Source organism: Pogona vitticeps, chromosome 4 (assembly GCF_051106095.1).
Source record: "Pogona vitticeps strain Pit_001003342236 chromosome 4, PviZW2.1, whole genome shotgun sequence".
Lineage (NCBI taxonomy): Eukaryota > Metazoa > Chordata > Lepidosauria > Squamata > Agamidae > Pogona > Pogona vitticeps.
Genome location: NC_135786.1, coordinates 32,237,959 through 32,261,791, shown reverse-complemented (window position 1 = coordinate 32,261,791; position 23,833 = coordinate 32,237,959). Strand labels below are relative to the sequence as shown.

Here is a 23,833-nt window from a genome sequence, read left to right as displayed (position 1 = left end):
TAACAGCAATATATGGAAATGAAAACACCCAATTAGTCATGTTTCCAAAACTGACTGAAGCTATTGCTGAAGCATGTTCTCTCAGCACAGAATAAAGCTGGAAATTCTCAGAAACTCTATTAAAATCTACAAGATTGGTTTCGATAGTTTCCTTGAGTGAAGCTGATTCCCTTAGAGTGGTAACAGTAGCTGTTGTTCCTTTGCAACTTTGTGTAGAAAAAGTCTAAGCCCCTACCTCTCTCTGTCAAAGGGCACAAATCCCAGTTCAAACCACATACGTTCACTGGTGAATGGCAAAGGTAAAGTACTTTTTGAAAAATTCATAAACTTTGTAGACCTATTAGTCTCACCATTATTCAGCAGTCACTTGACAGCTCATAATAACAGGATGAACTCTCTTGACATGTATATAAATTATTTCAATTTCAACATTCATTTCAATGTTATATATTTTAATTATTGGATCTGTTGGCTATGATTCCATCAAAAATGATCACTATCTCAATAGACTGTGCCTTTTTTAAACTGTTCTCTTATTTTTTATTTGGAATGCAGCTACACATTCTCTTTCACTTTCTTCACCTAAGCACAAAACTCCCTTCAAAAATGCCTCACCACCTCTCAAAAGCCAAATGTATCACAAGAAACATGGAGCTTAAAGGTATACTTTGCCATTGTGTCAAGAGATAGACTTTTCACATTGTAGGAAGACGACTACACATTTCACAAATATAAGTTCTCTAAGAACGAACAAATGAACTTGCCTTGGCTTCCTGACATGGGAAATCCTGTCTCCATTCGTACTGAGCTGCCTTGTCCATTAATTCGTACATCTTGGCCTCTGTTCTGTGCTAATGACAAATTGATGGCACCTTCACCTGAAAGCAAGTAATATTTAAAGTTTAACAAAAAATATGGTTTGAAATGACAAGGCAAGAAGCTACAGTACTGTACTTTTTAAAGCAAATGTCAAAACTGGCTCCGTCAAGTTAGTTCAACAGTATGAACTGGAAAGAAGGAATTATGAAAATATTATATTGTTAGCTCTTGCACAGTATTTGACTTAAGAAGTCATTTGAGATCTCAAGATTATTTATTTAGGTAAAGGTTCCCCTTGACGACTGTCCAATCGTGTCTGACTCTAGGGGGCGGCGCTCAACCCCATTTCCAACCCATAGAGCCAGCGTTTGTCCGTAGACAGTTTCCGTGGTCACGTGGCCAGAGCGCCTAGACACAGAACACTATTACCTTCCCACCATGGTGGTACCTATTTATGTACTTGCATTTGCATGCTTTTGAACTGCTAGGTTGGCAGGAGCTGGGACAAGCAATGGGAGCTCACTCCGTCGCGTGGATTTGATCTTACAACTGCTGGTTTTCCAACCTTGCAGCACAGAGGCTTCTGCGGTTTAACCCGCAGGTCCACCACGTCCCTTTTGTTTATTTAACCCCTCTGCTAAAATCGAGCAAATGATGCAGATATTTTAATAAGCACATGGAGATTGCTTCCAAACACTTGTCTGTTTCAATGCCTATTTGCATATTCCTTTGATACACCATTTCTCCACTTACAGCACTGAAAGGGGCAGTCCAGGAGTAGAAGTTTCCATGAATCAGTAGAAAACAGAAACTGTATTTCAAACATAGAATCATAGAATAATGGAGTTGGAAGGAGCCTATAAGGGCATCAAGTCCAACCCCTTGCTCAATGCAAGAATCCAAATCAAAGTGTATCTGACAGATGTTATCTAATTTTCTCTTGAATGCCTCCAGTATGGGAGCACTCACCACCTTTCAAATTGGTTCCATTGTTGTACTGCTCTAATAGTTAGGGTGTCATACATAACGTATTTGCTGGCATACAAGATGACTTTTTTGGCCCGAAAAACATGCCTCCAAGTGGGGGGGGGTGTCGTCTTGTACACTGGGTGCACTTCATTTGGGCCAGGAAGGAGCTGCTGCCGCCGCCGCCGCCGAGTGACGCGGGGCTGCGCCGGCCAAAGAGGGAGGCAGGCGGGCGGGCAGGTGGTCGGTCCGGACGGAGGGAGGGAAGCAGAGTCGGCCATGCCTGAGTGGCCAGAGCCCAATGCGCCGCGCCGCTGAGCCAGCTCGCCCGCTCACCACCAGAGAGCTGTTTCTCCTTCCCCTCCTCCTCCGCCACCCACTTCCCTTTCCTTCTTGCCCTCCTCGCAGCTGAGCCAGCTCGCCCGCTCGCCACTGGAGAGCTGCTTCTCCTTCCCCTCCTCCTCTGCCGCCGCCCACCCACCCGCTCGCTTCCCTTTCCTTCTCGCCCTCCTCGTCGCCGGCCATGAACTTCCAGGGCGGGCCCGGGCAGAGCCCCGGGCAGCCGGCGCCGCGGCAGAACCATTCACTCTATATTTTGAGTAGAAATGTTGGGGGGCTCGTCTAATATCCCCAGTTGCCTTTTATGCTGGCAAATACAGTAACTTCATATTGTGAAGGATGGAGCTACAGAACTAACAATGGGGCAAATTTATGTAAAAATAATCTGGATCTGCAACACAGACATTGATAAGAACGTTAGTGAGCTAAAAAATAAAAGCTTAGGATAAACAGTACTGTTGCCACTGAAATCAGCATTTTTATAACAAACCCTGCACCCCTAAGATTGTCCAGTATCACTTATCATATGAACTCTTGCTCTTACATGAGTATTCCTATTCACTCTTGCGCACACAGATGACATAGAGGAGGAGAAAGGAAGTTCACTGTTTGATGGCTACACTAGAAGGAAATTGTACAACTAAGCTAAAATAATACAGCTAAAAAAGGGGAACGAGCATGTTTAAGTGTAACATGTAATTCATAACTTAAACCGGAATATTAGGATTCTACTGAAATCTGTAATTCTTGCTCTTTTACTGTTTTAATCATGTAACTGGAGATACAAATAAGTTTACTTTGTTAGTACTGTATTTCTTAAACATACTATGTAGTTCAGGCTGAGCCACAAAAGCAGTTCCATCTACCTTCAATCTGAACTGAAAGAATTCCCAAATCTCTCAGTTGTTGGTTGTTGTTCTGCGCGAGCATTCGCAGACGCTCAGCTGCTTCACGAGGAATATTGAAAGTAACGCGTACGCTGTTCCAAGGCTCTACCTTCCTCAGTACTAACTTCTCAGATTCTTAAAGAAGGAGAAAAGAACAAATTACTACAAAGTGTGCATTTTTCACTCTCTAATGCTTGTACATATGGTTATTTTGGTAAGGTAAGAGATGGCAATTTTTTCTCATTTTTATTTATTACTTTCAACAAAAAATTGTATTTTTCTCTGCAAATCAACTGTTAACATAGTCTTTCAGGAACAAATCAATATACTGTGGGTTGGACCACAAAATATACTGTACACTACTGAAATTAATTCCAAATTAAATCTTTATACAAGAATTGTCTAGTTGCTTCAGCAAGAAGCTTGCAGGTCAGATACAACAACTTGCACCATCTTAAGTAGTACATTTTAAAAGATTAGAGGCCCAAAACAGTTGGAATATAAGGATATAAACAGGAAGTTGAAATATAAGAACAATAATGTTATAAGGAAAATAATACGCATAATTGAAGAAACTAGCCACGTCCTGTTTATATATTACTGTCATAATAAGCTCTCCTTCCTTCATGTAAGGCAAACCAATCATCAAAATTCCCTGATGAACTACTATAAAACTTCCACTTATTTCTATGATTTTTATAACTGAAGCTTTATAAAGACATTTGTCAGCAGAACTGGAGTAAAATATTTTGAGGAGATTCCTTCCCTCACCTACCTTCAAGGGCTGGGAGATACCTCACCAGAAGCACTTGTTTTGTTTTAGCCTATCATAAATTTGAACAATATGATTTCTAAAGTCGAGAATCACAATAATGAAGAAAGTAGCCAGAATGTTGCGGGGCAAGTAATACAGTAGTTGGAATCCAGCCGGGCATTTATGCAAGCAGCATAATTTTTGGAAGCAAACTGCCATCAATCAAGAAATTTCCGTATGTATTATTTGTTGCATGCAGAGTCGTCCAGCTCAGTATGCAACAGATAATGCCCACAGAGATTTCTTGATTGATGACAATGCACACTGAAACATTTTGCCATTTATGTAACTGCACAACATGAATTCAGTCAATTAGTTACAAAACAGTTCACACATTTCTGAAGGTAATAATAATACTTAGGTATCATTTCAAAAGAATATTCTGTATTCTAGACATCAACAGTTATCATTCTTTGTAGAATCCACTTATTTCTCCTCTTTGAACAGCTAATGCAGAACAAAGTACCTAGGTAAAAACTATTCAAAAGTATCTTGATGTGCCCAAAATCTCTTTCCAAGACACTTCAGTCTCTTTAGGGTAACCCCACTCTCAGAATGTGTTCTTTTTCAAACGCATAAGAGAACAGATCAATGACAAAATAAGGTAGCATTACATGCTTCAAGAATTTTTTTCAAAAAGAAAAAAGTACTAATATTACTGTTTTGTTGCTTCTAAAAGCAGTGACAGTAGCTCCTTCCTCAGACCAGTTCAACAGAGTAACAGAAATATTGAAAGAACATAAAACAGCCACAAAGTAAAATAATTCAAGAACTTCTGCCCTCCAAGACAGCAATCCATTTCTTATGCCAAAAGAAACTCTAGCAGACCATGATACTATTCTAGTGTTCTCTGGAATCACTTTAAAAGTCACTGAAGTTTTATGTGTGCAAAGCCCATTTTAAAAAAACCCACTCAATTCATCTTTAGTTAAAGGCTGCAAGTGTGAAATACCCATGTTCAGAAGGTCAGGAACATTGTTCAAGATGATGCCTAATTTCTGTTTGAAGTCTTCATCATCTATATTCCCTTTAAAAGCTACAAAGATTGTAGAATCTTCAAAAGAACTGTCATGTTTCGCATCATCTTCCTCCAGTCCAGAGTCAATATCCATCCCCAGTTCTTCCATGGTCGAAGAACACAATAAAGTGTAGTTATCTCTTAACTTATGTGTATCACCCCAAACCATGGCTACGTAATTTGCTGCGGCAGGAAATAATCAGGTATTAAGAAGAACCTACAAAAGAAAGCAAATTTAAAAATATATTGTTTAACATATGTACAAACAGACATATTTTTAAAAATGACAGGCTCATGTTAGTATGGCTTATATTTTGTTTTCAGCACATTTACATCTCAGTTCTCTCTTATGTGTTACATACAAACTAGGATTGAAATCCCATTCACCATCCATTTACAGTGGTCAGTTTTTAGGAGATAAATTTTGCCAAGTTGATGCTACTCCAGGTAGCACATAAACCAGAAATTAAGGAAATTACATTTTGTAGAAAGAGAATTATTCAAAAAACTTTAGACTACTACTTTTTCTTTTTTCCTTTTAGAAAGTTTAATATTTGTCATTGTCACAACTGGCAGCAAGAGAAGTCTCCCCACAGCTATAAATACTCCCCTAGGTGTCCTACATTAGGTTTTGGCTATATAGTGGTTGCAGGGTGCTTTTAAGGGAACTTTATTGGTTATCATTTCTGGGTGACTATTTTTGTCCAACCAACCTCAAAGAGTTATACAGGCAAAGTTGAAGATAAGGAACGTAAGGAAATATATATACTGCCTTGAGCTCCCTGCAGAAAAGGGAGAATATAAGTGTAATGAGGTTCCCTTCCCCTCCCTCCACGATTTTTTTTTGACACAGCACTTCTCACTCCAAGGGTAATCTAAGAGGGGGGGGACCTGTTGTTGTTTCTCATAGCTATCCAATAATTTTAATACTTCTCCATAGTGTTAGGGCTTAATATCAGTCCCCACAAAAAATTCTGAGCTAGAAGTTAAGAACCAAATGCTTTTAGTTCAGCACTATTACAAATCCGTTCTAATGTATTTCATTTTACATGTCATTAATAAAATGATAGGACAAATTTTTAAAACGCAAAAATAAGGATGTGCAGTGCAGTCAAGACAGATAACAGGCATAGGCTCTTATAGCATTAGCACACAAGGAAAAACTTTGATCCATCAGTCTGGCACTGAGAAACAAAATGGTGACTAACACCTGTGATGCAGAAACAATAGCCATTTGTGCTGCCACTCCCACACTCCAAAACAAGTCTTCCCAAGGTGCATGAGCTCCAGACCAACAGCTTTAGGAAGGCCTAGCAAGATGGTTCTTAGTACAAGAGCTTGCCCACCTTTCCAACACCAGTATGAAACAAATACACTTGTAAATAAAGAACTGTCAGATGGGAGTGAGGCAATGTAGAAACAGTCTGCCTCCTCTTCATGAAACTGAACACCACTTCAATTATCTATTGTACTCCATACCTCTGTTTGTGTCGCAGCAGCTAGTAAGCATGTTATCAAGTTGTTCGTCATTTTATACAGTGAGTAGAGCAATTAATATGCACATGGATCTGTAGGGAAGCAGAAAATGTTCAAGTAGATAGAAGCAGAGAGAAGCAGAACACACAGTAGTAATTTTATACATTACTTGAAGGACATAGAATCCAGCATACAGTTAGATGTGTCTAAACACCCCAGTATCATGTAAACATACCTAAATGTACTGTATTATGGCAACAACTTTAACAATGCAGTTACATGCACTATTACTGAACTTAAAGCAACACCCTTCTAAGTTTAGGATAGATGTTGCTGCAACATGCCATAAGGTTGTGTCTGACTTACGGCAGCCCTAAGGAGGAGCAAGGTCCAAAATGTCCTGTCTTCAACAGCTCTGCATAACATATTTTAAAGAATATATAAAGATGTACATTTAGAACTGTTATAATTTAAATAAAGTTACAACCCATCTATCTCATTACAGTGGAAAGGATGTGACCATGTGATTTTTTCACTCTGCTATTCAAGTGCTAAACGTTGAGAGGTAACTTTAAGATCCTTGTTCTCCCTATGTTTCTTTTCCAGAGGACTGAACAGTTTAAATGTTATTCTTGTCATTTTCATTATGTGCCATCAAGTCGCCTCCGGCTTATGCTGACCCTATTATGAATGAGAGATCACCTAAATGTCTTATTTTCAATAGCCCTTCTTAGCTCTTGTAAACTCAAGCCTGTGACTTCTTTTATGGAATAAATCCATCTTATATATTTGGTCTTCTTCTCTTCCTGCTGCCTTCAACTTTTGCAAACATTATTATCTTTCCTGTCTTCTCATCATGTATTCAAAATACTACAAGCTCAATTTTATCATTTTTTTTTCTTCCAGAAAAAATTTAGACTTGATTTGCTGTAGGATCCACTTGTTTGTCTTTCCAGCAGTTCAGGAGATCCATAAAGCTCTCCTCCAGCACCACATTTCAAGCAAATATTTTTTCCTGTCCAGCTTTCACACCTGCACACGAGCCTCGTGGCGCAGTGGTTAAAACGCTGTACTGCAGCTAAAACTGTGCTCACGACCTGGGGTTCAAATCCCAGGTAGCCGGCTCAAGGTTGACTCAGCCTTCCATCCTTCCGAGGTCGGTAAAATGAGTACCCAGCTTGCTGGGGGGGCAATGTGTAGCCTGTATAATTAAATTGTAAACCACCCGGAGAGTGCTTGTAGCGCTATGGGGTGGTATATAAGTCCAATAAATAAATAAATAATCAGGAATACAAATAGTGTGGATGATCTTCGCTTGGGTCTCTAGTGACACATTTTTAACTTGATAGTCCTCTCTAGTTACTTCATAGCTGCCCTCACAAGTCTCAGTCTTCTTCTGATTTCTTGGCTACAGTCTCCATTTGGTTTGAAACTGAACCAAGATATAAAGTCCTCATTTACAGTATTAAAGTTATGGAGACCTTCAGAGCCATGGTTTTTGCATTCTTACAGTCCTGCTTTGACATTTTCTTCTTTCTTCAAGAAAGTGTTGGGGGAGATGTGACCATCAGGGCTGTTGGCCAAATTGGAATTTTGCCCTCAGCTCAGCTGAGATCACCTGCCTCTCTTTAATATATCACAGAGGACTTCCATTTTGCTGAAAATCACAGCCTCCTAGTGCTGAGGCTGCTTAATACAATTGCTGAGAAGAGGCATTTTCAATATAGTAAGCATTGTTTCCTATGGAAGCAGTCTTAAGCAGAAGCATCTATTGCTTGTTATTAGAGATGGCACAAGTGGGCACCCTGATTATCCCTTGGCACAGGTGGCCGCCCTGATTATCTCCCACCCCCAAACCCCGCTGGACCAGTTACCACGCAATGTGCACGGCTGGAGTCATTGTCACACACCAATCGTGGCAGTAGCTCAGCTGCTGCAGCCCTGCCTCCCTGTTGGCCCAGCCACTCTGTGGCTGAGCAGAGAGATTCATACTTCTGTCCCCTTACCAAAGTGGCTGGAAAAGCAGGGAGGCAGGGCTACAGCAGTCGAGCTACTGCTGTGATTGGCACAGCGACAATGATGCTGGCCACAAAAAAACCAGGGTGCGCGGTAAGTGGTCCGGTGGAATCTGGAGGTGGGAGATAATCAGGGCAACCAACTGTGCTGGAGGGCTTTGTTTTTTTATATGAATACAAATCTCCCATCTCTACTTGTTATCCATGGCCTCCCTGCTACAACATGTTTTTTTTTCTTCCGAAGCTGTGCTTTTAATAATACTGTACTAAAGTGAGTCGTAAGATCGAATTCATGTGACGGAGTGAGCTCCTGTCGCTTGTCCCAGCTCCTGCCAACCTAGCAGTTCGAAAGCATGTAAATAAGAGTAGATAAATAGGTATCACCATGGTGGGAAGGTAATGGTGTTCCATGTCTAGTCGCGCTTGCCACGTGACCACAGAAACTGTCTATGGACAAACGCTGGCTCTATGCCTTGGAGACGGGGATGAGCACCGCGTCCTAGAATCGGACACAAATGGACTAAATGTCAAGGGGAACCTTCACGTTTACCTAAAGTGAGTACTTTCTGGAGAGGGCAAGTGTCTGGAAAGGCCATAGCAGGGAATATTAAGTAAATGCAAAGAGGGTAATATTTTATTCAATCACACAGATGTTGGTAAATAAGAAAAACAGCCTACCAGGTGATCCTGTATCAGACGTTGCATGTTTTAAGCTGACTTAAAAAGTCTGAGCCATAACAGCATTCAGGTTGCGACTCTGCTACAGCAGACTGTGAGTCTGATCCTGTGAATTCTTCAAGCTGAGAACAATCTGCAAATGGATCCAGTTTTCTTCTCTGCTATACAGCAAAGCAGCACCTAGTTTAACAAGATACTTTTATGAGTTCCTGGTAAGTCAATATATAAATCAATAGAGAAAGTCAATATACACAGTACAATTTTATACAGGGTGTTAATCAAGCAGCAAATTTTTAGAAATGTTTTTAAAAAACATGTACCAGTTCAAGATTACATAATACCAACCCCCAGCTATATCCTGGATCCTCAAAATATAGCTAAGATTCTTTTGATAGAAAATGTGAAGTTTAGGGTGAAAAAAAGACAGAAATGGGCAGGGTCTTCTCATCTAAGAAAATGCACACTGGGATAAACTGAACACCTCTGACAGTGTTATTCATATTGCACTTGTAGGAATGACTAATTCCCACTGTTCTGTCATTGCAACAATGAGTGATGTAACTTTTTTGTGTTTTCCATTTCTCAGAGTAACCTCTTTTTTGGATACTTATTGATCTTTGCCTTCATATTACCTTGTAATGTTGCAAGATGCCTCCTTGTTCATTGTTTGTAGTTTATTTATTTATTTATTGCATTTATGACCCGCCTATCTAGTGAACAACCACTTTTAAATACTGTCTTTTAATTATGTTAACCACTATTGTATGATCATTGTTTTCAAGTTTAAATATTGTCTTTCATTGTTGTAAGCTGCCTTGGTCCTTTTCAAGGAGAAACGAAGGGTAAAAATATTTTAAATAAATAAATAAATACTTTGTGAATTTCTTTAGAAACTGGCCATAATGTTCCATGCTATTCTTTTTCTAATAACAATAACAGCAAAGTTGGTAGGAGAAGACTAGGAGAGAAGATTCTGGAACCTTTTCCACCTTGAACTAATCACAATCATTTTCTGACAATAAAAATCATATTCCAACCCAAATCCAGAGACAACTTGTCACACTGCATTAAGTACTGACTGCTTTTGCATTTTTTATGACCATTTGGTAGATTTTGAAATTTGTTTTCTGCCAGAACAGCTATCCTTGCTTTTAGTTAAAATATCTGAAGCTGGAACTCATTGGTCAAAATCCTGTCAGTTACACTTAATATAACTGGCATAAATCTAATTTGTGAACTGACATTATTTTGGAAGTTAACATAGGCATTTACTGTTGTGTAATAAATCACAGACAGGGTGGATAAAAATCAATGTTTTTAAATGTCAAATTGATTTAAATCATGGTTTAAATTTAAAAATCATTTTTAATTTAAATAATCAAAAACTAAATTTTTAAAATTTAAAAATCCATCTTGGTCACATGACATAACACACAACAATAAATGCCTATGCTGACTTAACCTGTGGTAATTCACTAACAAGATTTACATCAACTATGTTACATTGACATTAAACAGGATTTTGGCCACTAATATGTCTACTAAACAACCTTTTTTAAAAGGCTAATTGAATTTTTTTCTGGGAAAGTTTGAGTTTTACTTTTAATTAGTACATGATTATCTGAAAATCTGGCGTTTTTTAAATCTTGTTCTTAATTTCTAATTCAACTAGAACATTCAAGGTACATATAGCTATCTATATAGAAGGCTCTCTGTGAAGAAACTGAAAAAGTGGGGAAACACAAAGCATGGAATCCATCTGGAAAATTCAGACTTCTCTGCCAGAGCCTGGAAAAGGCTGGCTGGGAGTGTGGAGGGCAGTGTCTGTCCAGTATGGAGTAACATCTGCAGTTTATCTCCTGCGAATGAGGCCTTCAAGGCCAACTCAGCTTGTTCCCTGGTACTGTGCTAATTGGAAAATTATTTCAACTGTGTGAAGGGAGTAGACAGAAAGTGTTTTTGTCTTTGTGAGAATTCGAGGGAACTCAAAAGCCTGGCTGGCAGACCATCTGGAAGGGTGCAAATTGCGACATTTAATGAAAAAAAGCACTCTGTGTATGCTTCAGAACCATGCTGACTCTACACTGATGCATGAGGAATAGGTAGCTTAGCTTTGGTGTGTTCTCTTGACTGCCAATACAGACTATTAGCACATGTGTAAACTACTTAATACAGTGCAGCAAGGAGTTAAAGTATTTCCTCTAATGCAAAAACCTATCTGAAATTCCAAGAGATAGAATATTACAGAAAATCACAATATGCACTTCACTTAAATTCTACAACAAATTATAGATCAATTTCAGTCCAAACTATATATTGCCTGGCATTCCAGAAATCTGCACCCTTTTCCAGTGCAAGGGGGGGGGGGGGACAAATTGTAGCATTCGGAATACTACAAAACAATCTGGATTCTAAAAGGCTTTTACATACTAAGGACTATTTGTAATAGTCATCTAATCTCCAGTGGTGGCCAGAAATTCCAGGTTGTGTGAGTAGAATTCCACACACACACCTGTGCACAAGTGAAAGAGCTGCAAAGGACTGTTTTGCCATCACAAACCTCCTGTATTTCTTATCTGCATTTTAAAACTAGTCTGCTTTTTACTCATAGGAAGGCTCCTAATTCCTTTTATAAGAAAAAAAGCAAGCAGGTTTTTAAAAACCTGCAGACAGTATCTTCTAGGGTTTAGTAACAATGCTGTCTTGCTCCCCAGACACTTCCCAAAGTAAAGAGCCCCTTCTGGTAACCTGGCAGCTTGTTGGTATCATGGTAAGAACACAGCTGTATCTTAATTCTACTGTACTTTGTCAATGTTCTATAGATAAATGTACTCAAGACCAAGATATCATACAAATGGCATCCATTATGCTAACGTATAGGAACACACAGTGCACAGGAATGTACACCAAATAAATTTCTCTTTTTATCATTAAAATTCAGTTGTTTTTGGCATTTATGATTTTGTTGTTGAAAAGTTCTGTTTACTGTATTGTAAATTTAATCTCAGAATTAAAAGGCATCAAGGACATAAGGAAGGGAAAGACCTATGATTTTCTGTACAAATCCATTATGTATGATATCTGATATTGACTATGAAACTTTTACTTCTCCGTTAACATCTTACATACTAGAATATAGCAACAGTATCCTCCTGTGTACAGTTATGGGATAATAACTATCAAAATCCCTCTTCTTACAGCACAATACTACAGTGAATATTTTGAATACTACAAGGGCTTATGCTTTAACAGAAATAATACCCAGAAAGACACAGGGAAGAAGTTCGTATACTCTTTTTTCCAAAGCCTCGTGCAATGGAAAGGCATGAAAAATGGTAAAGGTTAAGAATTTGGCATGCAATCATAAATAAGTAATTCTCATTTTTATTTCTATTTCTTTATTTCAATTTTACTTACCTTTACTACTACATTTTTTACCTCATCTCCCTCCCAAAAAAGAAAAGATAAACTATACTTCTTGCCTGGATCAGATCAAAGGCTTATATACTGATTTCAAAGCTACCAATTAGATGTCTACTGAAAAATCACAAGCAGAGACAACAATCATCTTCTGATGTTGTCATATAGCAACTGGCAACACAGGCATGCTGCCCCAATGTTAGAAGTAGCGTATAGGTATCATGCCATGAGGAATTCATAGCAATAAATACAAGTTTCCTGGGCAATCACCTTCAAGCATGTATCTATTTAGTTTTAGTAAGATTGCTATGTGTATCTTCAGCCCACAGCCAGGACAATTATAAAATGTGTAGCCCACTGACAACCCAAACTGGCAAACTTTTTGAAAGTACGTATCCATCTGCAAAGCTACACTAACAATCAGATAGACTAAACATATTTGAGGGTACAATATTATGGTTTACCTAGGAAGTAGCAATGTTGTTAAAATTACAGTACAGTAGATTTAATCTATTCTGCAATCTATTTTATACAGAACATTATTGCCACTATAAGTAAATTAGTACCATCTATTTTAATTTATATACTGTGGCTGAAATCCTGTTGCCAGATGTTACTCAATATAATGTTGCTGACATCATTAGCCACAGCAATATTTTAACAACAAAACATTTCCAATCTCCCTCCCCCCTCTTCAAGGCCCTGAGACTTCCACAGGATCCTTTTCAGTGAGGGGAAATTGTGGGAGCAATCTTTAATGTCTAAGAATCACCACCAAAGGGATGATTTTACTGTCAATAGCACTTTTTGGAAATTAAAGACTCCCCTTCCCCATAACAAAAGGGATCCCACAAGAGCCTCAGGATTTTTGGAGATGGGTGGGTCAGAATTTTTTTTATTTCAAAAATAATCACCATAGCTGATGATGTCATCAACCTTATACAACGTGTATGTTATAGAACGAATTAAAGTTTGTATTTCCTGTCAGGAAATGGCTTGAAGAAACTCATCTCACAACTGATTCCAGTCTTAGATCACTTCTACAATGTTTACGGTAGAATCAGCTTATTTTTTTCCAATACACTTGTAACAAAGGTACGCACTTCCCTCCTTCGAACTCACCCCAGCATACTTCTCAAAGGAATAGTGCACATCATAAATGCTGAAGATGTCATCAGCAGGTGATGCTAAACTTTAAATTAATTTAACGTTTCCCATCTCCCTCTTGCAGGTTTTGAGGATCCCTAGGGATTTCTTCACGACCTGGGGAAGCCTTTGGGAGCATTAGGAAAAGAGGGGAGCAAGAGTCCAGTCTAGAAACCCCAGGTGCAAGCAGTAGCATAAGAGGCAATAAGAGAGACGTGTATACATCTAAGAGGATACATTTGGATTTGGAAAATGAAAGGTCAGGGACACGAATGTGTCATAAAATAATGGCCAAACGTCAATGTAACTCATTCTGAGCTGACTAGATAGGAGGGATATAAATTAAATAAATAAATAATAATAAAAATAAATACATTAACTTTCTCTTGTTACACAGATACTTTCTAAAACTATAGACTTATTTGAATACATTCATGTCAAATAGCATCGCATAGTAAATTCATAAAGAAAATTATTTTAAATTCTCACTCTGTTTCATCCAATTACAAAATGTGTACTGTTTCCTAAAACAGAAATAGCTAGCTACAGTAATAATGAAAAGTATCAAACAAGAATTTGTTTTAATTGAGACAGAATTGGTTATTAACAGTTTTTCTTAAGAATTTGTCCAAAACTATGTGCTTCATATTTATGAACTGCAGCTCCTCAGCAATGTACTGATGGCTTGATTAAGCACATACAGAAGTGCCTTCACCAAGGTTAGACTCTTCGTCCATCTAATTCAGTACCTCTAAACTGACTGGCACTAGCTCAGGGCTTAAACAATATTTCCAAGTCCTATAGAGAGATGCCAGGGATTGAACCTGGGATATTTTATATGAAAAGCACATACTCTGTCACTGATTATGGTTCTTCCCTCTATAAGGTCTGATAGGACTGGGAATCTGGCCATGATACAGTAAGAATGTAAAATAAATTCTTCATATCCTGTATGCCTTACTCCATAACTAGCTTGTACTACCTACAAGTCAACCTGGAGTGTGCTCTTACATTTGCCTTGTCATTCACCCAGTTATGGTAAAAATACCATGCAGCAATCGCAGCCATAACACAGCAGCATTGCTAAAGGTTAGAGAGCTCTTCATACAGGATACAAGTTGCAATCAAGAATGAAAAACAAACCAATGTGAATCTCCCTTTCCTTTTTAATACAAACAGAATCATGTTTTATTTAGGCCTTTTGTTCTTATGAAACACTTCTCACTGACCTGCAAACCCAGCAGATAAAAACACATTAGACAAGGCTATGGGTTCACAAGAAAGATTTTGTAGAAAAAAATACTAGAGGAAGGATTTAAGGAGCCAGTTAGGTAGCAGTAAATACTTCCCACAAACAAAATGCAGAAAAATGACAGTGGCATTTGGAAGAAGGAAACAATATGCACCAATAACAACTATGTATGCAGAGAATTGGAGGAGGGAGAGCTAATTATTAGAAAAAAGATGAACAATGTTGTATCTAAGGACTATAACCTTGAAGTTGATGTAACAAAAGGCAGCACTGGCAAATACCTTGTTTCTATAGACAGGGAAAGCCACCGTGAGTGATTAGTATGTGGTGGGAATTCAGAGCATATTTTTGTTACAGAGTAAAATACAAAGACAAGGGAGAAGAGGACCCATACTAGGAACAAACTGAATTAATAAGAGACAGGATAATTGGAGAATGAAAATAATATGCATAATGGTAAGAAAAGGATGAACCCTTTAGACATTGAAGCAAGAAGGAACATTTGTTGTTTCACAATAGAAGATGGAGAAATGCAACATGGAGGGGCTCATAAATTGAACAAGAATTACAAAAAAGTGCAACAAATCAGAAAAAAGATGATCAACAGAGCTCTTCAGACATTAAAAATAACAATAATGATTATGATGCATTGCCAAGTTACTTCCGATTTATGGTAAGCTCCCAGGGTTTACTAGGTCTACAGCAGTGGTCCCCAACCTTGGGCCTCCAGATATTCTTGGACTTCGACTCCCAGAAATCCTGGCCAGCAGAGTGGTGGTGAAGGCTTCTGGGAGTTGTAGTCCAAGAACATCTGGAGGCACAAGGTTGAGGAGCACTGGTCTACAGTACTCAGAAGTGGTTTACCAGTCACTCCTGGCTGTGCTCTAAACTGTGCTATGTGCCCGTAGTGACATATACTTTTCATGATCTTGGCTGGTCCTAATCCAGGAGGCACTGCAGGGATTCAAATGCAGCTAGGCCCTCAAACCCACTGAGTTATACCAGTTTTCTTACCTCAAACATTAGACAACAACCCCAGAGCTAGCATAGGCAAAAGTAGATTTTTCCAGTGAGCTCTCAAGAGGATCAGTGTTGCTGAAGGGAGCAAGCTATATTCAGTTCTTTCTCTCATGCAGGGTTCTACAATCCTATGGAGGCTTACTTTTGTTCACAAAAATCTCAGCAGCAGGAAGAAGTCTACCACTAGTGAAGGCTACCTCTCATGGAGTGCAAGTGTTATTACGTCCCAACAAATCATTTCCAAATTATAACTAGCCTATGAATTAATGTCCTTTGAAAAGTTCTATCATTTGTTGTTATTGTTTTGTCGTTAAGTTGTGTCCGACTCTTCATAACCCCATGGACTAGAGCACGCCAGGCCCTCCTGTCTTCACTGCTTCCCAGAGTTGGGTCAAATTCATGTTGGTAGTTTCAATGACACTGTCCATCCATCTCGTCCTCTGTCGTCCCCTTCTTCTCTTGCCCTCACATTTTCCCAACATCAGGGTCTTTACCAGGGAGTCTTCGTTTCTTGTGAGATGGCCAAAGTATTGGAGCCTCAGCTTCAGGATCAGTCCTTCCAGTGAGCACTCAGGGTTGATTTCCTTCAAAATGGATAGGTTTGTTCTCCTTGCAGTCCAGGGGACTCTCAAGAGTCTCCTCCAGCAGCACAATTCAAAAGCGTCAGTTCTTCGGCGGTCAGCCTTTATGGTCCAGCTCTCACTTCCATATATCGCTATTGGAAAAACCATAGCTTTGACTATTCGGACCTTTGTTGGCAAGGTGACGTCTCTGCTTTTTAAGATGCTGTCGAGGTTTCTCATTGCTTTCCTCCCAAGAAGCAGGTGTCTTTTAATTTCGTGGTTGCTGTCACCATCTGCAGTGATCATGGAGCCCAAGAGAATAAAATCTGTCACTGCCTCCATGTCTTCCCCTTCCATTTGCCAGGAGGTGATGGGGCCCATGGACATGATCTTAGTTTTTTTATGTTGAGCTTCAGACTGTTTTTTGCACTCTCCTCTTTCACCCTCATTACAAGGTTCTTTAGTTCCTCCTCACTTTCTGCCATCAGAGTGGTATCATTTGCATATCGAAGGTTGTTGATATTTCTTCCGGCAATCTTAATTCCGGCTTGAGATTCCACCAGTCCAGCCTTTTGCTTGATGTATTCTGCATATAAGTTCAATACGCCGGGGGAAAATATACAGCCCTTGTCATACTCCTTTCCCAATTTTTTTCCAATCAGTTGTTTCATATCCAGTTCTAACTGTTGCTTCCTGTCCCACATATAGATTTCTCAGGAGATAGACAAGGTGGTCAGGCAGTCCCATTTCTTTAAGAACTTGCCATAGTTTGCTGTGGTCCACACAGTCAAAGGCTTTTGCAGAGTCAATGAAGTAGAAGTAGATGTTTTTTTCTGAAACACTATGGCTTTCTCCATAATCCAATGCATGTTAGCAATATGGTCTCTAGTTCCTCTGCTCCTTCGAAATCCAGCTTGTACTTCTGGGAGTTCTTGGTCCACATACTGCTGAAGCCTACCTTGGAGGATTTAGAGCATAACCTTGCTAGCATGTGAAATGAGTGCAATAGTATGGTAGTTGGAGCATTCTTTGGCACTGCCCTTCTTGGGATTGGGATGTAGACTGCTGAGTTTTCCAGACTTGCTGGCCTAGTGAGTGTAGCACCTTAACAGCATCATCTTTTAAGATTTTAAATAGTTGCACTGGAATGCCATCACCTCCACTGGCCTTGTTGTCAGCCATGTTTTCTAAGACCCACTTGACTTCACTCTCCAGGATGTCTGGCTCAAGGTCAGCAACCACACTATATGGGTTGTCCGGGACATCCAGATCTTTCTGGTACAATTCCTCTGTGTATTCTTGCCACCTCTTCTTGATGTCTTCTGCTTCTGTGAGGTCCCTCCCATTTTTGTCCTTTATCATGTCCATCTTTGCAGAAAATATTCCTTTAATATCTCCAATTTTCTTTTACACATCTCTGGATTTTCCCTATTATTGTCCTCTATATCTTTGCAATGTTCATTTAAGAAGGCCCCCTTGTCTCTCCTTGCTATTCTTTGGAAGTCAGCATTCAATTTTCTGTAACTTTCCCTATCTCCCTTGCATTTGGTTTCCCTTCTCTTCCTCTGCTATTCGTAAGGCCTCGTTGGACAGCCACTTTGCTTTCTTGCATTTCCTTTTCTTTGGGATGGTTTTTGTTGCTGCCTCCTGTACAACGTTACGAGCCTCCATCCATAGTTCTTCAGGCATCTGTCTACCAAATCTAGTTCCTTAAATCTGTTCTTCTCTTCCACTGTGTATTCATAAGGGATTTGGTTTAGATTATATCTGACTAGCCCAGTGGTTTTCCTACTTTCTTCAGTTTTAGCTTGACTTTTGTTATAAGTATCTGATGATCAGAGCCACAATCAGCTCTAGATCTTGTTTTTGCTGACTGTATAGAGCTTCTCCATCTTTGGCTACAGAGAATATAATCAATCTGATTTCGGTATTGCCCATCTGGTGATGCCCATGTGTAGAGTCGCCTCTTGTGTTGTTGGAATAGAGTGTTTGTGATGACCAGTTTGTTCTCTTGACAAAACTCTATTAGCCTTAGCCCTGCTTCGTTTTGAACTCCAAAGCCAAATTTACCTGTTGTTCCTTTTATCCCTTGACTCCCTACTTTAGCATTCCACTCCCCTATAATGAGAAGAACATCTTTCTTTGTTGTCAGTTCTAGAAAGTGTTGTAAAACTTCATAGAATTGGTCAATTTCAGCCTCTTCAGCATCGGTGGTTAGTGCATAAACTTGGATTACGGTGATGTTGAAAGGTCTACCATGGATTTGTATTTAAATCATTCTATCATTTTTGAGATTGTATCCCAGTACAGCTTTTCCCACTCTTTTGCTGACTGTGAGGGCTATTCCATTTCTTCTATGGGATTCTTGCCCACAATAGTAGATATGATAGTTGTGTGAATTGAATTCACCCATTCCCATCCATTTTAGTTCACTGACATCCAGGATGTCAATGTTGCCTTCCTTTCCAGGTGGATTACTACATGGGTATGTTCCATTAACACTGTTAGCAACATCAGTATTTTTCTCCATGTTACTTACTATTCCCTGTTCTTCATGAAAGAATACCAATTTTCAAACCAAATCTCCAGGAGCATTTAGAGTTTAAAATTAGACTCTGTGCTATGTTAACACTGTATCTAAATTGTAACATTAAACTCAATGCTCTATTCATATCATTTTATACACGATCATTCAACGAATTCACATGACTTGGTTATCCTTTTTATCATTTCCACTAAGTAAACTTTAGTGAAAAAGTATAGAAAGTAATATAAAGTTAATGTGAATAAACATAACAATACCGAAGCCTATTTTAATTTTCAGTCTTCATTTATCTACTCTGTAAGAAACCAATACCTATTTCACTGCATCATTTTTATCAAATCTAATCCTGTTCTCATATAGCCAATGACATATTCTTGCACTTCCTCTTATGTTCCTAGTTTCTGTCTCTTTGTACAATAAAATCAAATATGTATTTATTTCACTTATTTAAAATATTTTACCCTGTTTTTCTCTGTAAAAAAAACTAAGGCAGGTTTTGAATAGGTTCTACTTCACACACAAACGTTCTTCAAGAGTATTTTCCATACAGAATATTGTCTACAGGTACACAATAAAACCTAAACAGCCTTGGGCCTGGTTATTATCCCATTGCCTTGATTTCTACCACTGAGAAGGCAGATATAAATTCAACAAAAACTTATCAAATAATGCAAGAAATCCTACCACACATACCTTCCCTCTTTTATTGAAATCTATACATATAGTGTATCACAGAAGTGAGTACACCCCCTCATGTTTCATAAATACTTTAATATATGTTTTCATGTGGTAACACTGAAGAAATGACACTTGTCTACAATGCAACACACAGCCATTAATGTCTAAACCGCTGGCACCAAAAGTGAATACACCCCTAAGTGACAATGTCCACATAGGGCACAAAGGGTCAATATTTTGTGTGGCCACCATTATTTTCTAGCACTGCCTGAACCCTCTTGGGCACAGAGCCTCACAGATTGCCACTGGAGTCCTCTACCACTCCTCCAATAAAAAAATCACAGAGCTGGTAGATGTTATGCAAGCGATTTAGACATTAATGGCAGTGTGTTGCGTTATTTTGAGGGGAAAGCACATTTACACTGTTATACAAGATGTATACTCACTGCTTTACATTGTAGCCAAGTGTCATTTCTTCAGTGTTGTCACATGAAAACATATACTAAAATATTTATGAAATGTGAGGAGGTGTACTCACTTCTGTGATACACTGTAACATAGAAAAGCTTAAAGAAGATTCCACAATTAGCCATCAGTTTTAGATTAAGTGACATTCTGACTTTTCATAGAAGTGTGACATTAATTTCTCAATTTTTTTTTTTAAAAAAAGCAAAATGTTAGATTATTACAATAAAAACAAGTTATATTTCTCCATTAATTACCATGAACAAATCTTCCATTATGGGCAGAATGTTTCTTTTTATTGCACACACAAAAATTCCCTGTGGACATGGCTGTTCTTTTTCTGAGATTGTGCAAAGAAATATTAATTACTCCTTGAACACATGAAAATCCTATCGCTTTCAACATTGTGAACTCTGCTTCTCACAACTGCAATCCAGAAATCACATGGAATAGTACCTACTGGTGGGGCATTATACTTTGGATTTCCTCAAAAAGATTCTGCCCTTTGTTTTTTTAACCAACGTTAACACACAAGTGATGACTTGGCCAAGATTTAGTCTTCTTGCATATAGCTAAACAACTCACTCTGGGAAGAGAGAAATTCCTTCAGGGACATAATATAGAGTTACAAATACCATTTATACTACTCATATTAAAACATACCTGGTTATTAAAGAACAAGATGGTTAAATTCCCTGACACCTACACAAACAGTTCAGTCTCTTCTTCACTTTTGTGTAATTTCATGAAAATCTAAGAACTTCATACATTCACACTAACTGAACATGGTCAACAGCCTATTTGCCCACAACCCTAGATAATTATGAACACAAACCATAGCAAACAACAGAGTTGTTATACCTTTGAGAACCTACTTTTTGCTGATCTCGAATTCTCACACTAAACCAGTCTTTACGCTCCAGCTAATTCAAAGAGTTTGTTTGACCATCTAATGTCATTTCTTTAAAGGAAACAGAATACATCAAACTCTTCTCCAAACAAAATTCAAAACCAGAATTCCCTTTGCTCATTAAACATTTAATGAAGTTATAATAGATGCATCATCAGTTAAACCTCAGACCCTCCTAAGGAATATCCTAACCCTCAAATACTGACCACCAGGTCATTTGCAAGTTGCACTATTCAAACATATTTATAAATAACAAACAAAAAATCCTGTGGTAGCTTTTTTAAAAAAATAGGTTAATGTGCCTTAAGAACCCAATGTAACAACATTTACACCCAAATAAATGTAGCAGTCTTAAAGGTACCACAAGATTTTCATTTTCATTTTTCTAATACATGTTGATATAGACCAACACAATTACTTCTCTGAAAAGTATTTACAGATATTCCATGGGATTGAATCTGAAGTTTTAAAACTATGTTATTTCAATGACATTTCAGAAAATAGTCACATTAACTTAATAAGTCAAAAGGGCAATAGTGACTTCCCTATATCCTGAATGTATATCTACAATATGCAGTGCTGCTAATTTTGTGACTTCAAACAGACATGTTAGACAAGGAATTAAAATATGCTGTTTGTTGAATTTTATGAAGCAGCAAACAACATCTTTTCTCAACTAACTCTCAGGGTTATATTTTCCCTAATGTTGACAACAGTGCAGCCATGGAACAATAGAAGTTCCTAGTGTTCCTCTAGGATAATTAATTGATGAGAACAATCTTAAAAATTAATGTTACCACCAATATTTGCCAGTATACTAACTGCTTTCTACTCTGGCAGATGTTAAGAGACTTCTTAGGATACAGGCCTCTTCCTAGAGCATCAAGTGTAAGCAATAATCAAGCGGGGCACTAAAGCTGATATGTGCAAGATTCAAATCAACAGAGCAACTATATGTGACACAAGCACCTACTTGAATAAATTTGCCTACATATCAAGCCAAGAACACAGTGGCTTTATAAATATTCCTTAGTATCAACAAGCAAAACAACACTAATATCACATCTGTCTTTGTCTATCTACAAATCCCATATGTACAGGTGAATTATTTAGAGGAAAGAAGTCTGACACTATAAATTACTCAGGGGTGCTCTCCACAGCTTGAAAACAAGCATTAGGCCTGACCATGCATACCATTTGAAGAAAACTGAGAAGGGATGGACTTCATCTAAATGTAGATGGCAGATTCTTTGACATGGGATTCAGAAACAAAAGAATTACCGGTGGTGGTGGTGGGTTAAGCCCCCCAACATTGGGAAGCTAGCTAGCCTTTTGGGGCTTCAGTGCCAACCTCAGCTTCTTCCCACATGTCCACTCCATGTCTACTACCATGCCCCCAAAGTACAAGTCAAATCAATTCTGGCAAAACCACTCTTTCCTGGGTCAACCTGAGCAATGCTTTATACACAACAACACTGGCCAAGCTATTAGGCATTGTGGGAAAGGGTCAGCCATTCTGTTTTGTCCTAGAGACCTTCTGTCTTCCATCCTAGACCCGTCCTCTCAGAATAAAAGGTGTCCAGCAGAAGGGGGGGGGCGAAAGAGTCCACAGCCAGGCTCAAATGTGAGGACACCCCCACCCCTCAGCCTAGAGTAAGCCTACCCGCTCCTTTTAAAGGAAACACGGTCTTCCTCGTCCCAAAGACCTTGCACTTCCCGACACCCTCCCCATTTGCCAGGCCTCCCAGGGCGCCAAAACAACCCCTCTCAGCCTTAGGGCCCCAACCCTGGGCAGGGTTCTCCGGCTGGGATTCCCAAGGCACTGCCCCATCCTTCGTCGGCGCAGCCACAGCAAGGCCCATGCGCCCGACCACCCTTCTTCCTCTTGTCCCGGGCGGCTCTGACAAGGCCCGGGGAGTCGTCGCCGCCGCCGCCACCCGTCTCTTTCAACGGCTGTCACGCCGGCCCCTCCCAGAGCCGGGCCCAGTTCTCCCGCATGCTGCCGGGGTGGCAAGCGCCCCACTCAGCTTCCCACCCCAACCAGGGAAACCCACCCGCCGGGCCGGGCCCCGCCTCGTATCTACACACAGACACACACACAGAGAGAGAGAGAGAGAGATACACACGCACACACACACAAACCCGAGCGGCGCGGGCGCGCTCACCTGGTGGCGCTGCTGCTCCCGCTCAAGGCGCCTGCTCCCGGCCGCCCAGAAAGCACCGGCCGCCCCCCCCAACCCCCGCGCCCTTCCACCGGGCGCCCGAGCGGGAAAGGGAGAGACGGAGTGGGGTTGAGGATGGGGCGGGCGGGTAGAAGGAGGAGGAGGAGGAGGACAGGGCAGGTCCGCAACTCCAGGACACTGACCCTCAAGCCCGGCCGCGGCTCCACCTCCGGGGGAGGGGTCACGTGACAGCTCGGCTGCGCGCGTCGCCTTTTGCCGGGGACGCGCCTCCGGTTTGGAAACGGCGGCCTCGGCCGCGGCGCGCGGTCTCGCGGTGCTTTCCTATTCCTTCTTCTTCTCTCTCTCTCTCTCTCCCTCTCCCGCGCCTTCGGTTTTCCCTCAGGGAGGGAGACCCGGAGGGGCGGAAGGGAAGAAGGGAAGGGACGTCTTGTTTTGTTCTTGAAGAGATGGGTTAAAATTATCTCTCTTTGCGAAGAAGCTTGGTTTCCTTCTCACCTCTCAAAAGAGCTTTCTCCTCTCCCACGCACGCAAGCTAGGGCCATCTATTCCTTTTCCACATAAATTCGTATAAAGGACTGAGGCGAGATTTTATTCCGAGAGAGTCCCTCTTGGATAGTTCTGAGGTTTAAGTACCATCTG

At 39.9% G+C, this 23,833-nt stretch overlaps 1 protein-coding gene across 4 annotated transcripts in view; it reads right to left on the bottom strand.

The window, feature by feature from the left end:
• Positions 1-23,434, bottom strand: part of NCOA6 (nuclear receptor coactivator 6) — a 55,208-nt gene extending 31,774 nt beyond the window's left edge. Inside the window, exons 1-6 of one of the 4 annotated variants that reach the window (XM_078393233.1) lie at positions 23,377-23,434; positions 9,013-9,192; positions 6,323-6,411; positions 4,778-5,060; positions 2,991-3,146; positions 765-878 (exon numbers count right to left, since the gene is read on the bottom strand). In XM_078393233.1, coding sequence (XP_078249359.1) covers positions 765-878; positions 2,991-3,146; positions 4,778-5,012 — 505 coding nt within the window. In that variant the 5' untranslated portion in view covers positions 5,013-5,060; positions 6,323-6,411; positions 9,013-9,192; positions 23,377-23,434. Of the gene's footprint in view, positions 1-764; positions 879-2,990; positions 3,147-4,777; positions 5,061-6,322; positions 6,412-9,012; positions 9,193-20,358; positions 20,519-20,764; positions 21,993-23,176; positions 23,313-23,376 lie in introns of those variants that run through there. The other 3 variants (XM_072997007.2, XM_078393232.1, XM_078393231.1) reach the window with 3 other exon arrangements.
• Between the last annotated feature and the right edge of the window lie 399 nt (positions 23,435-23,833).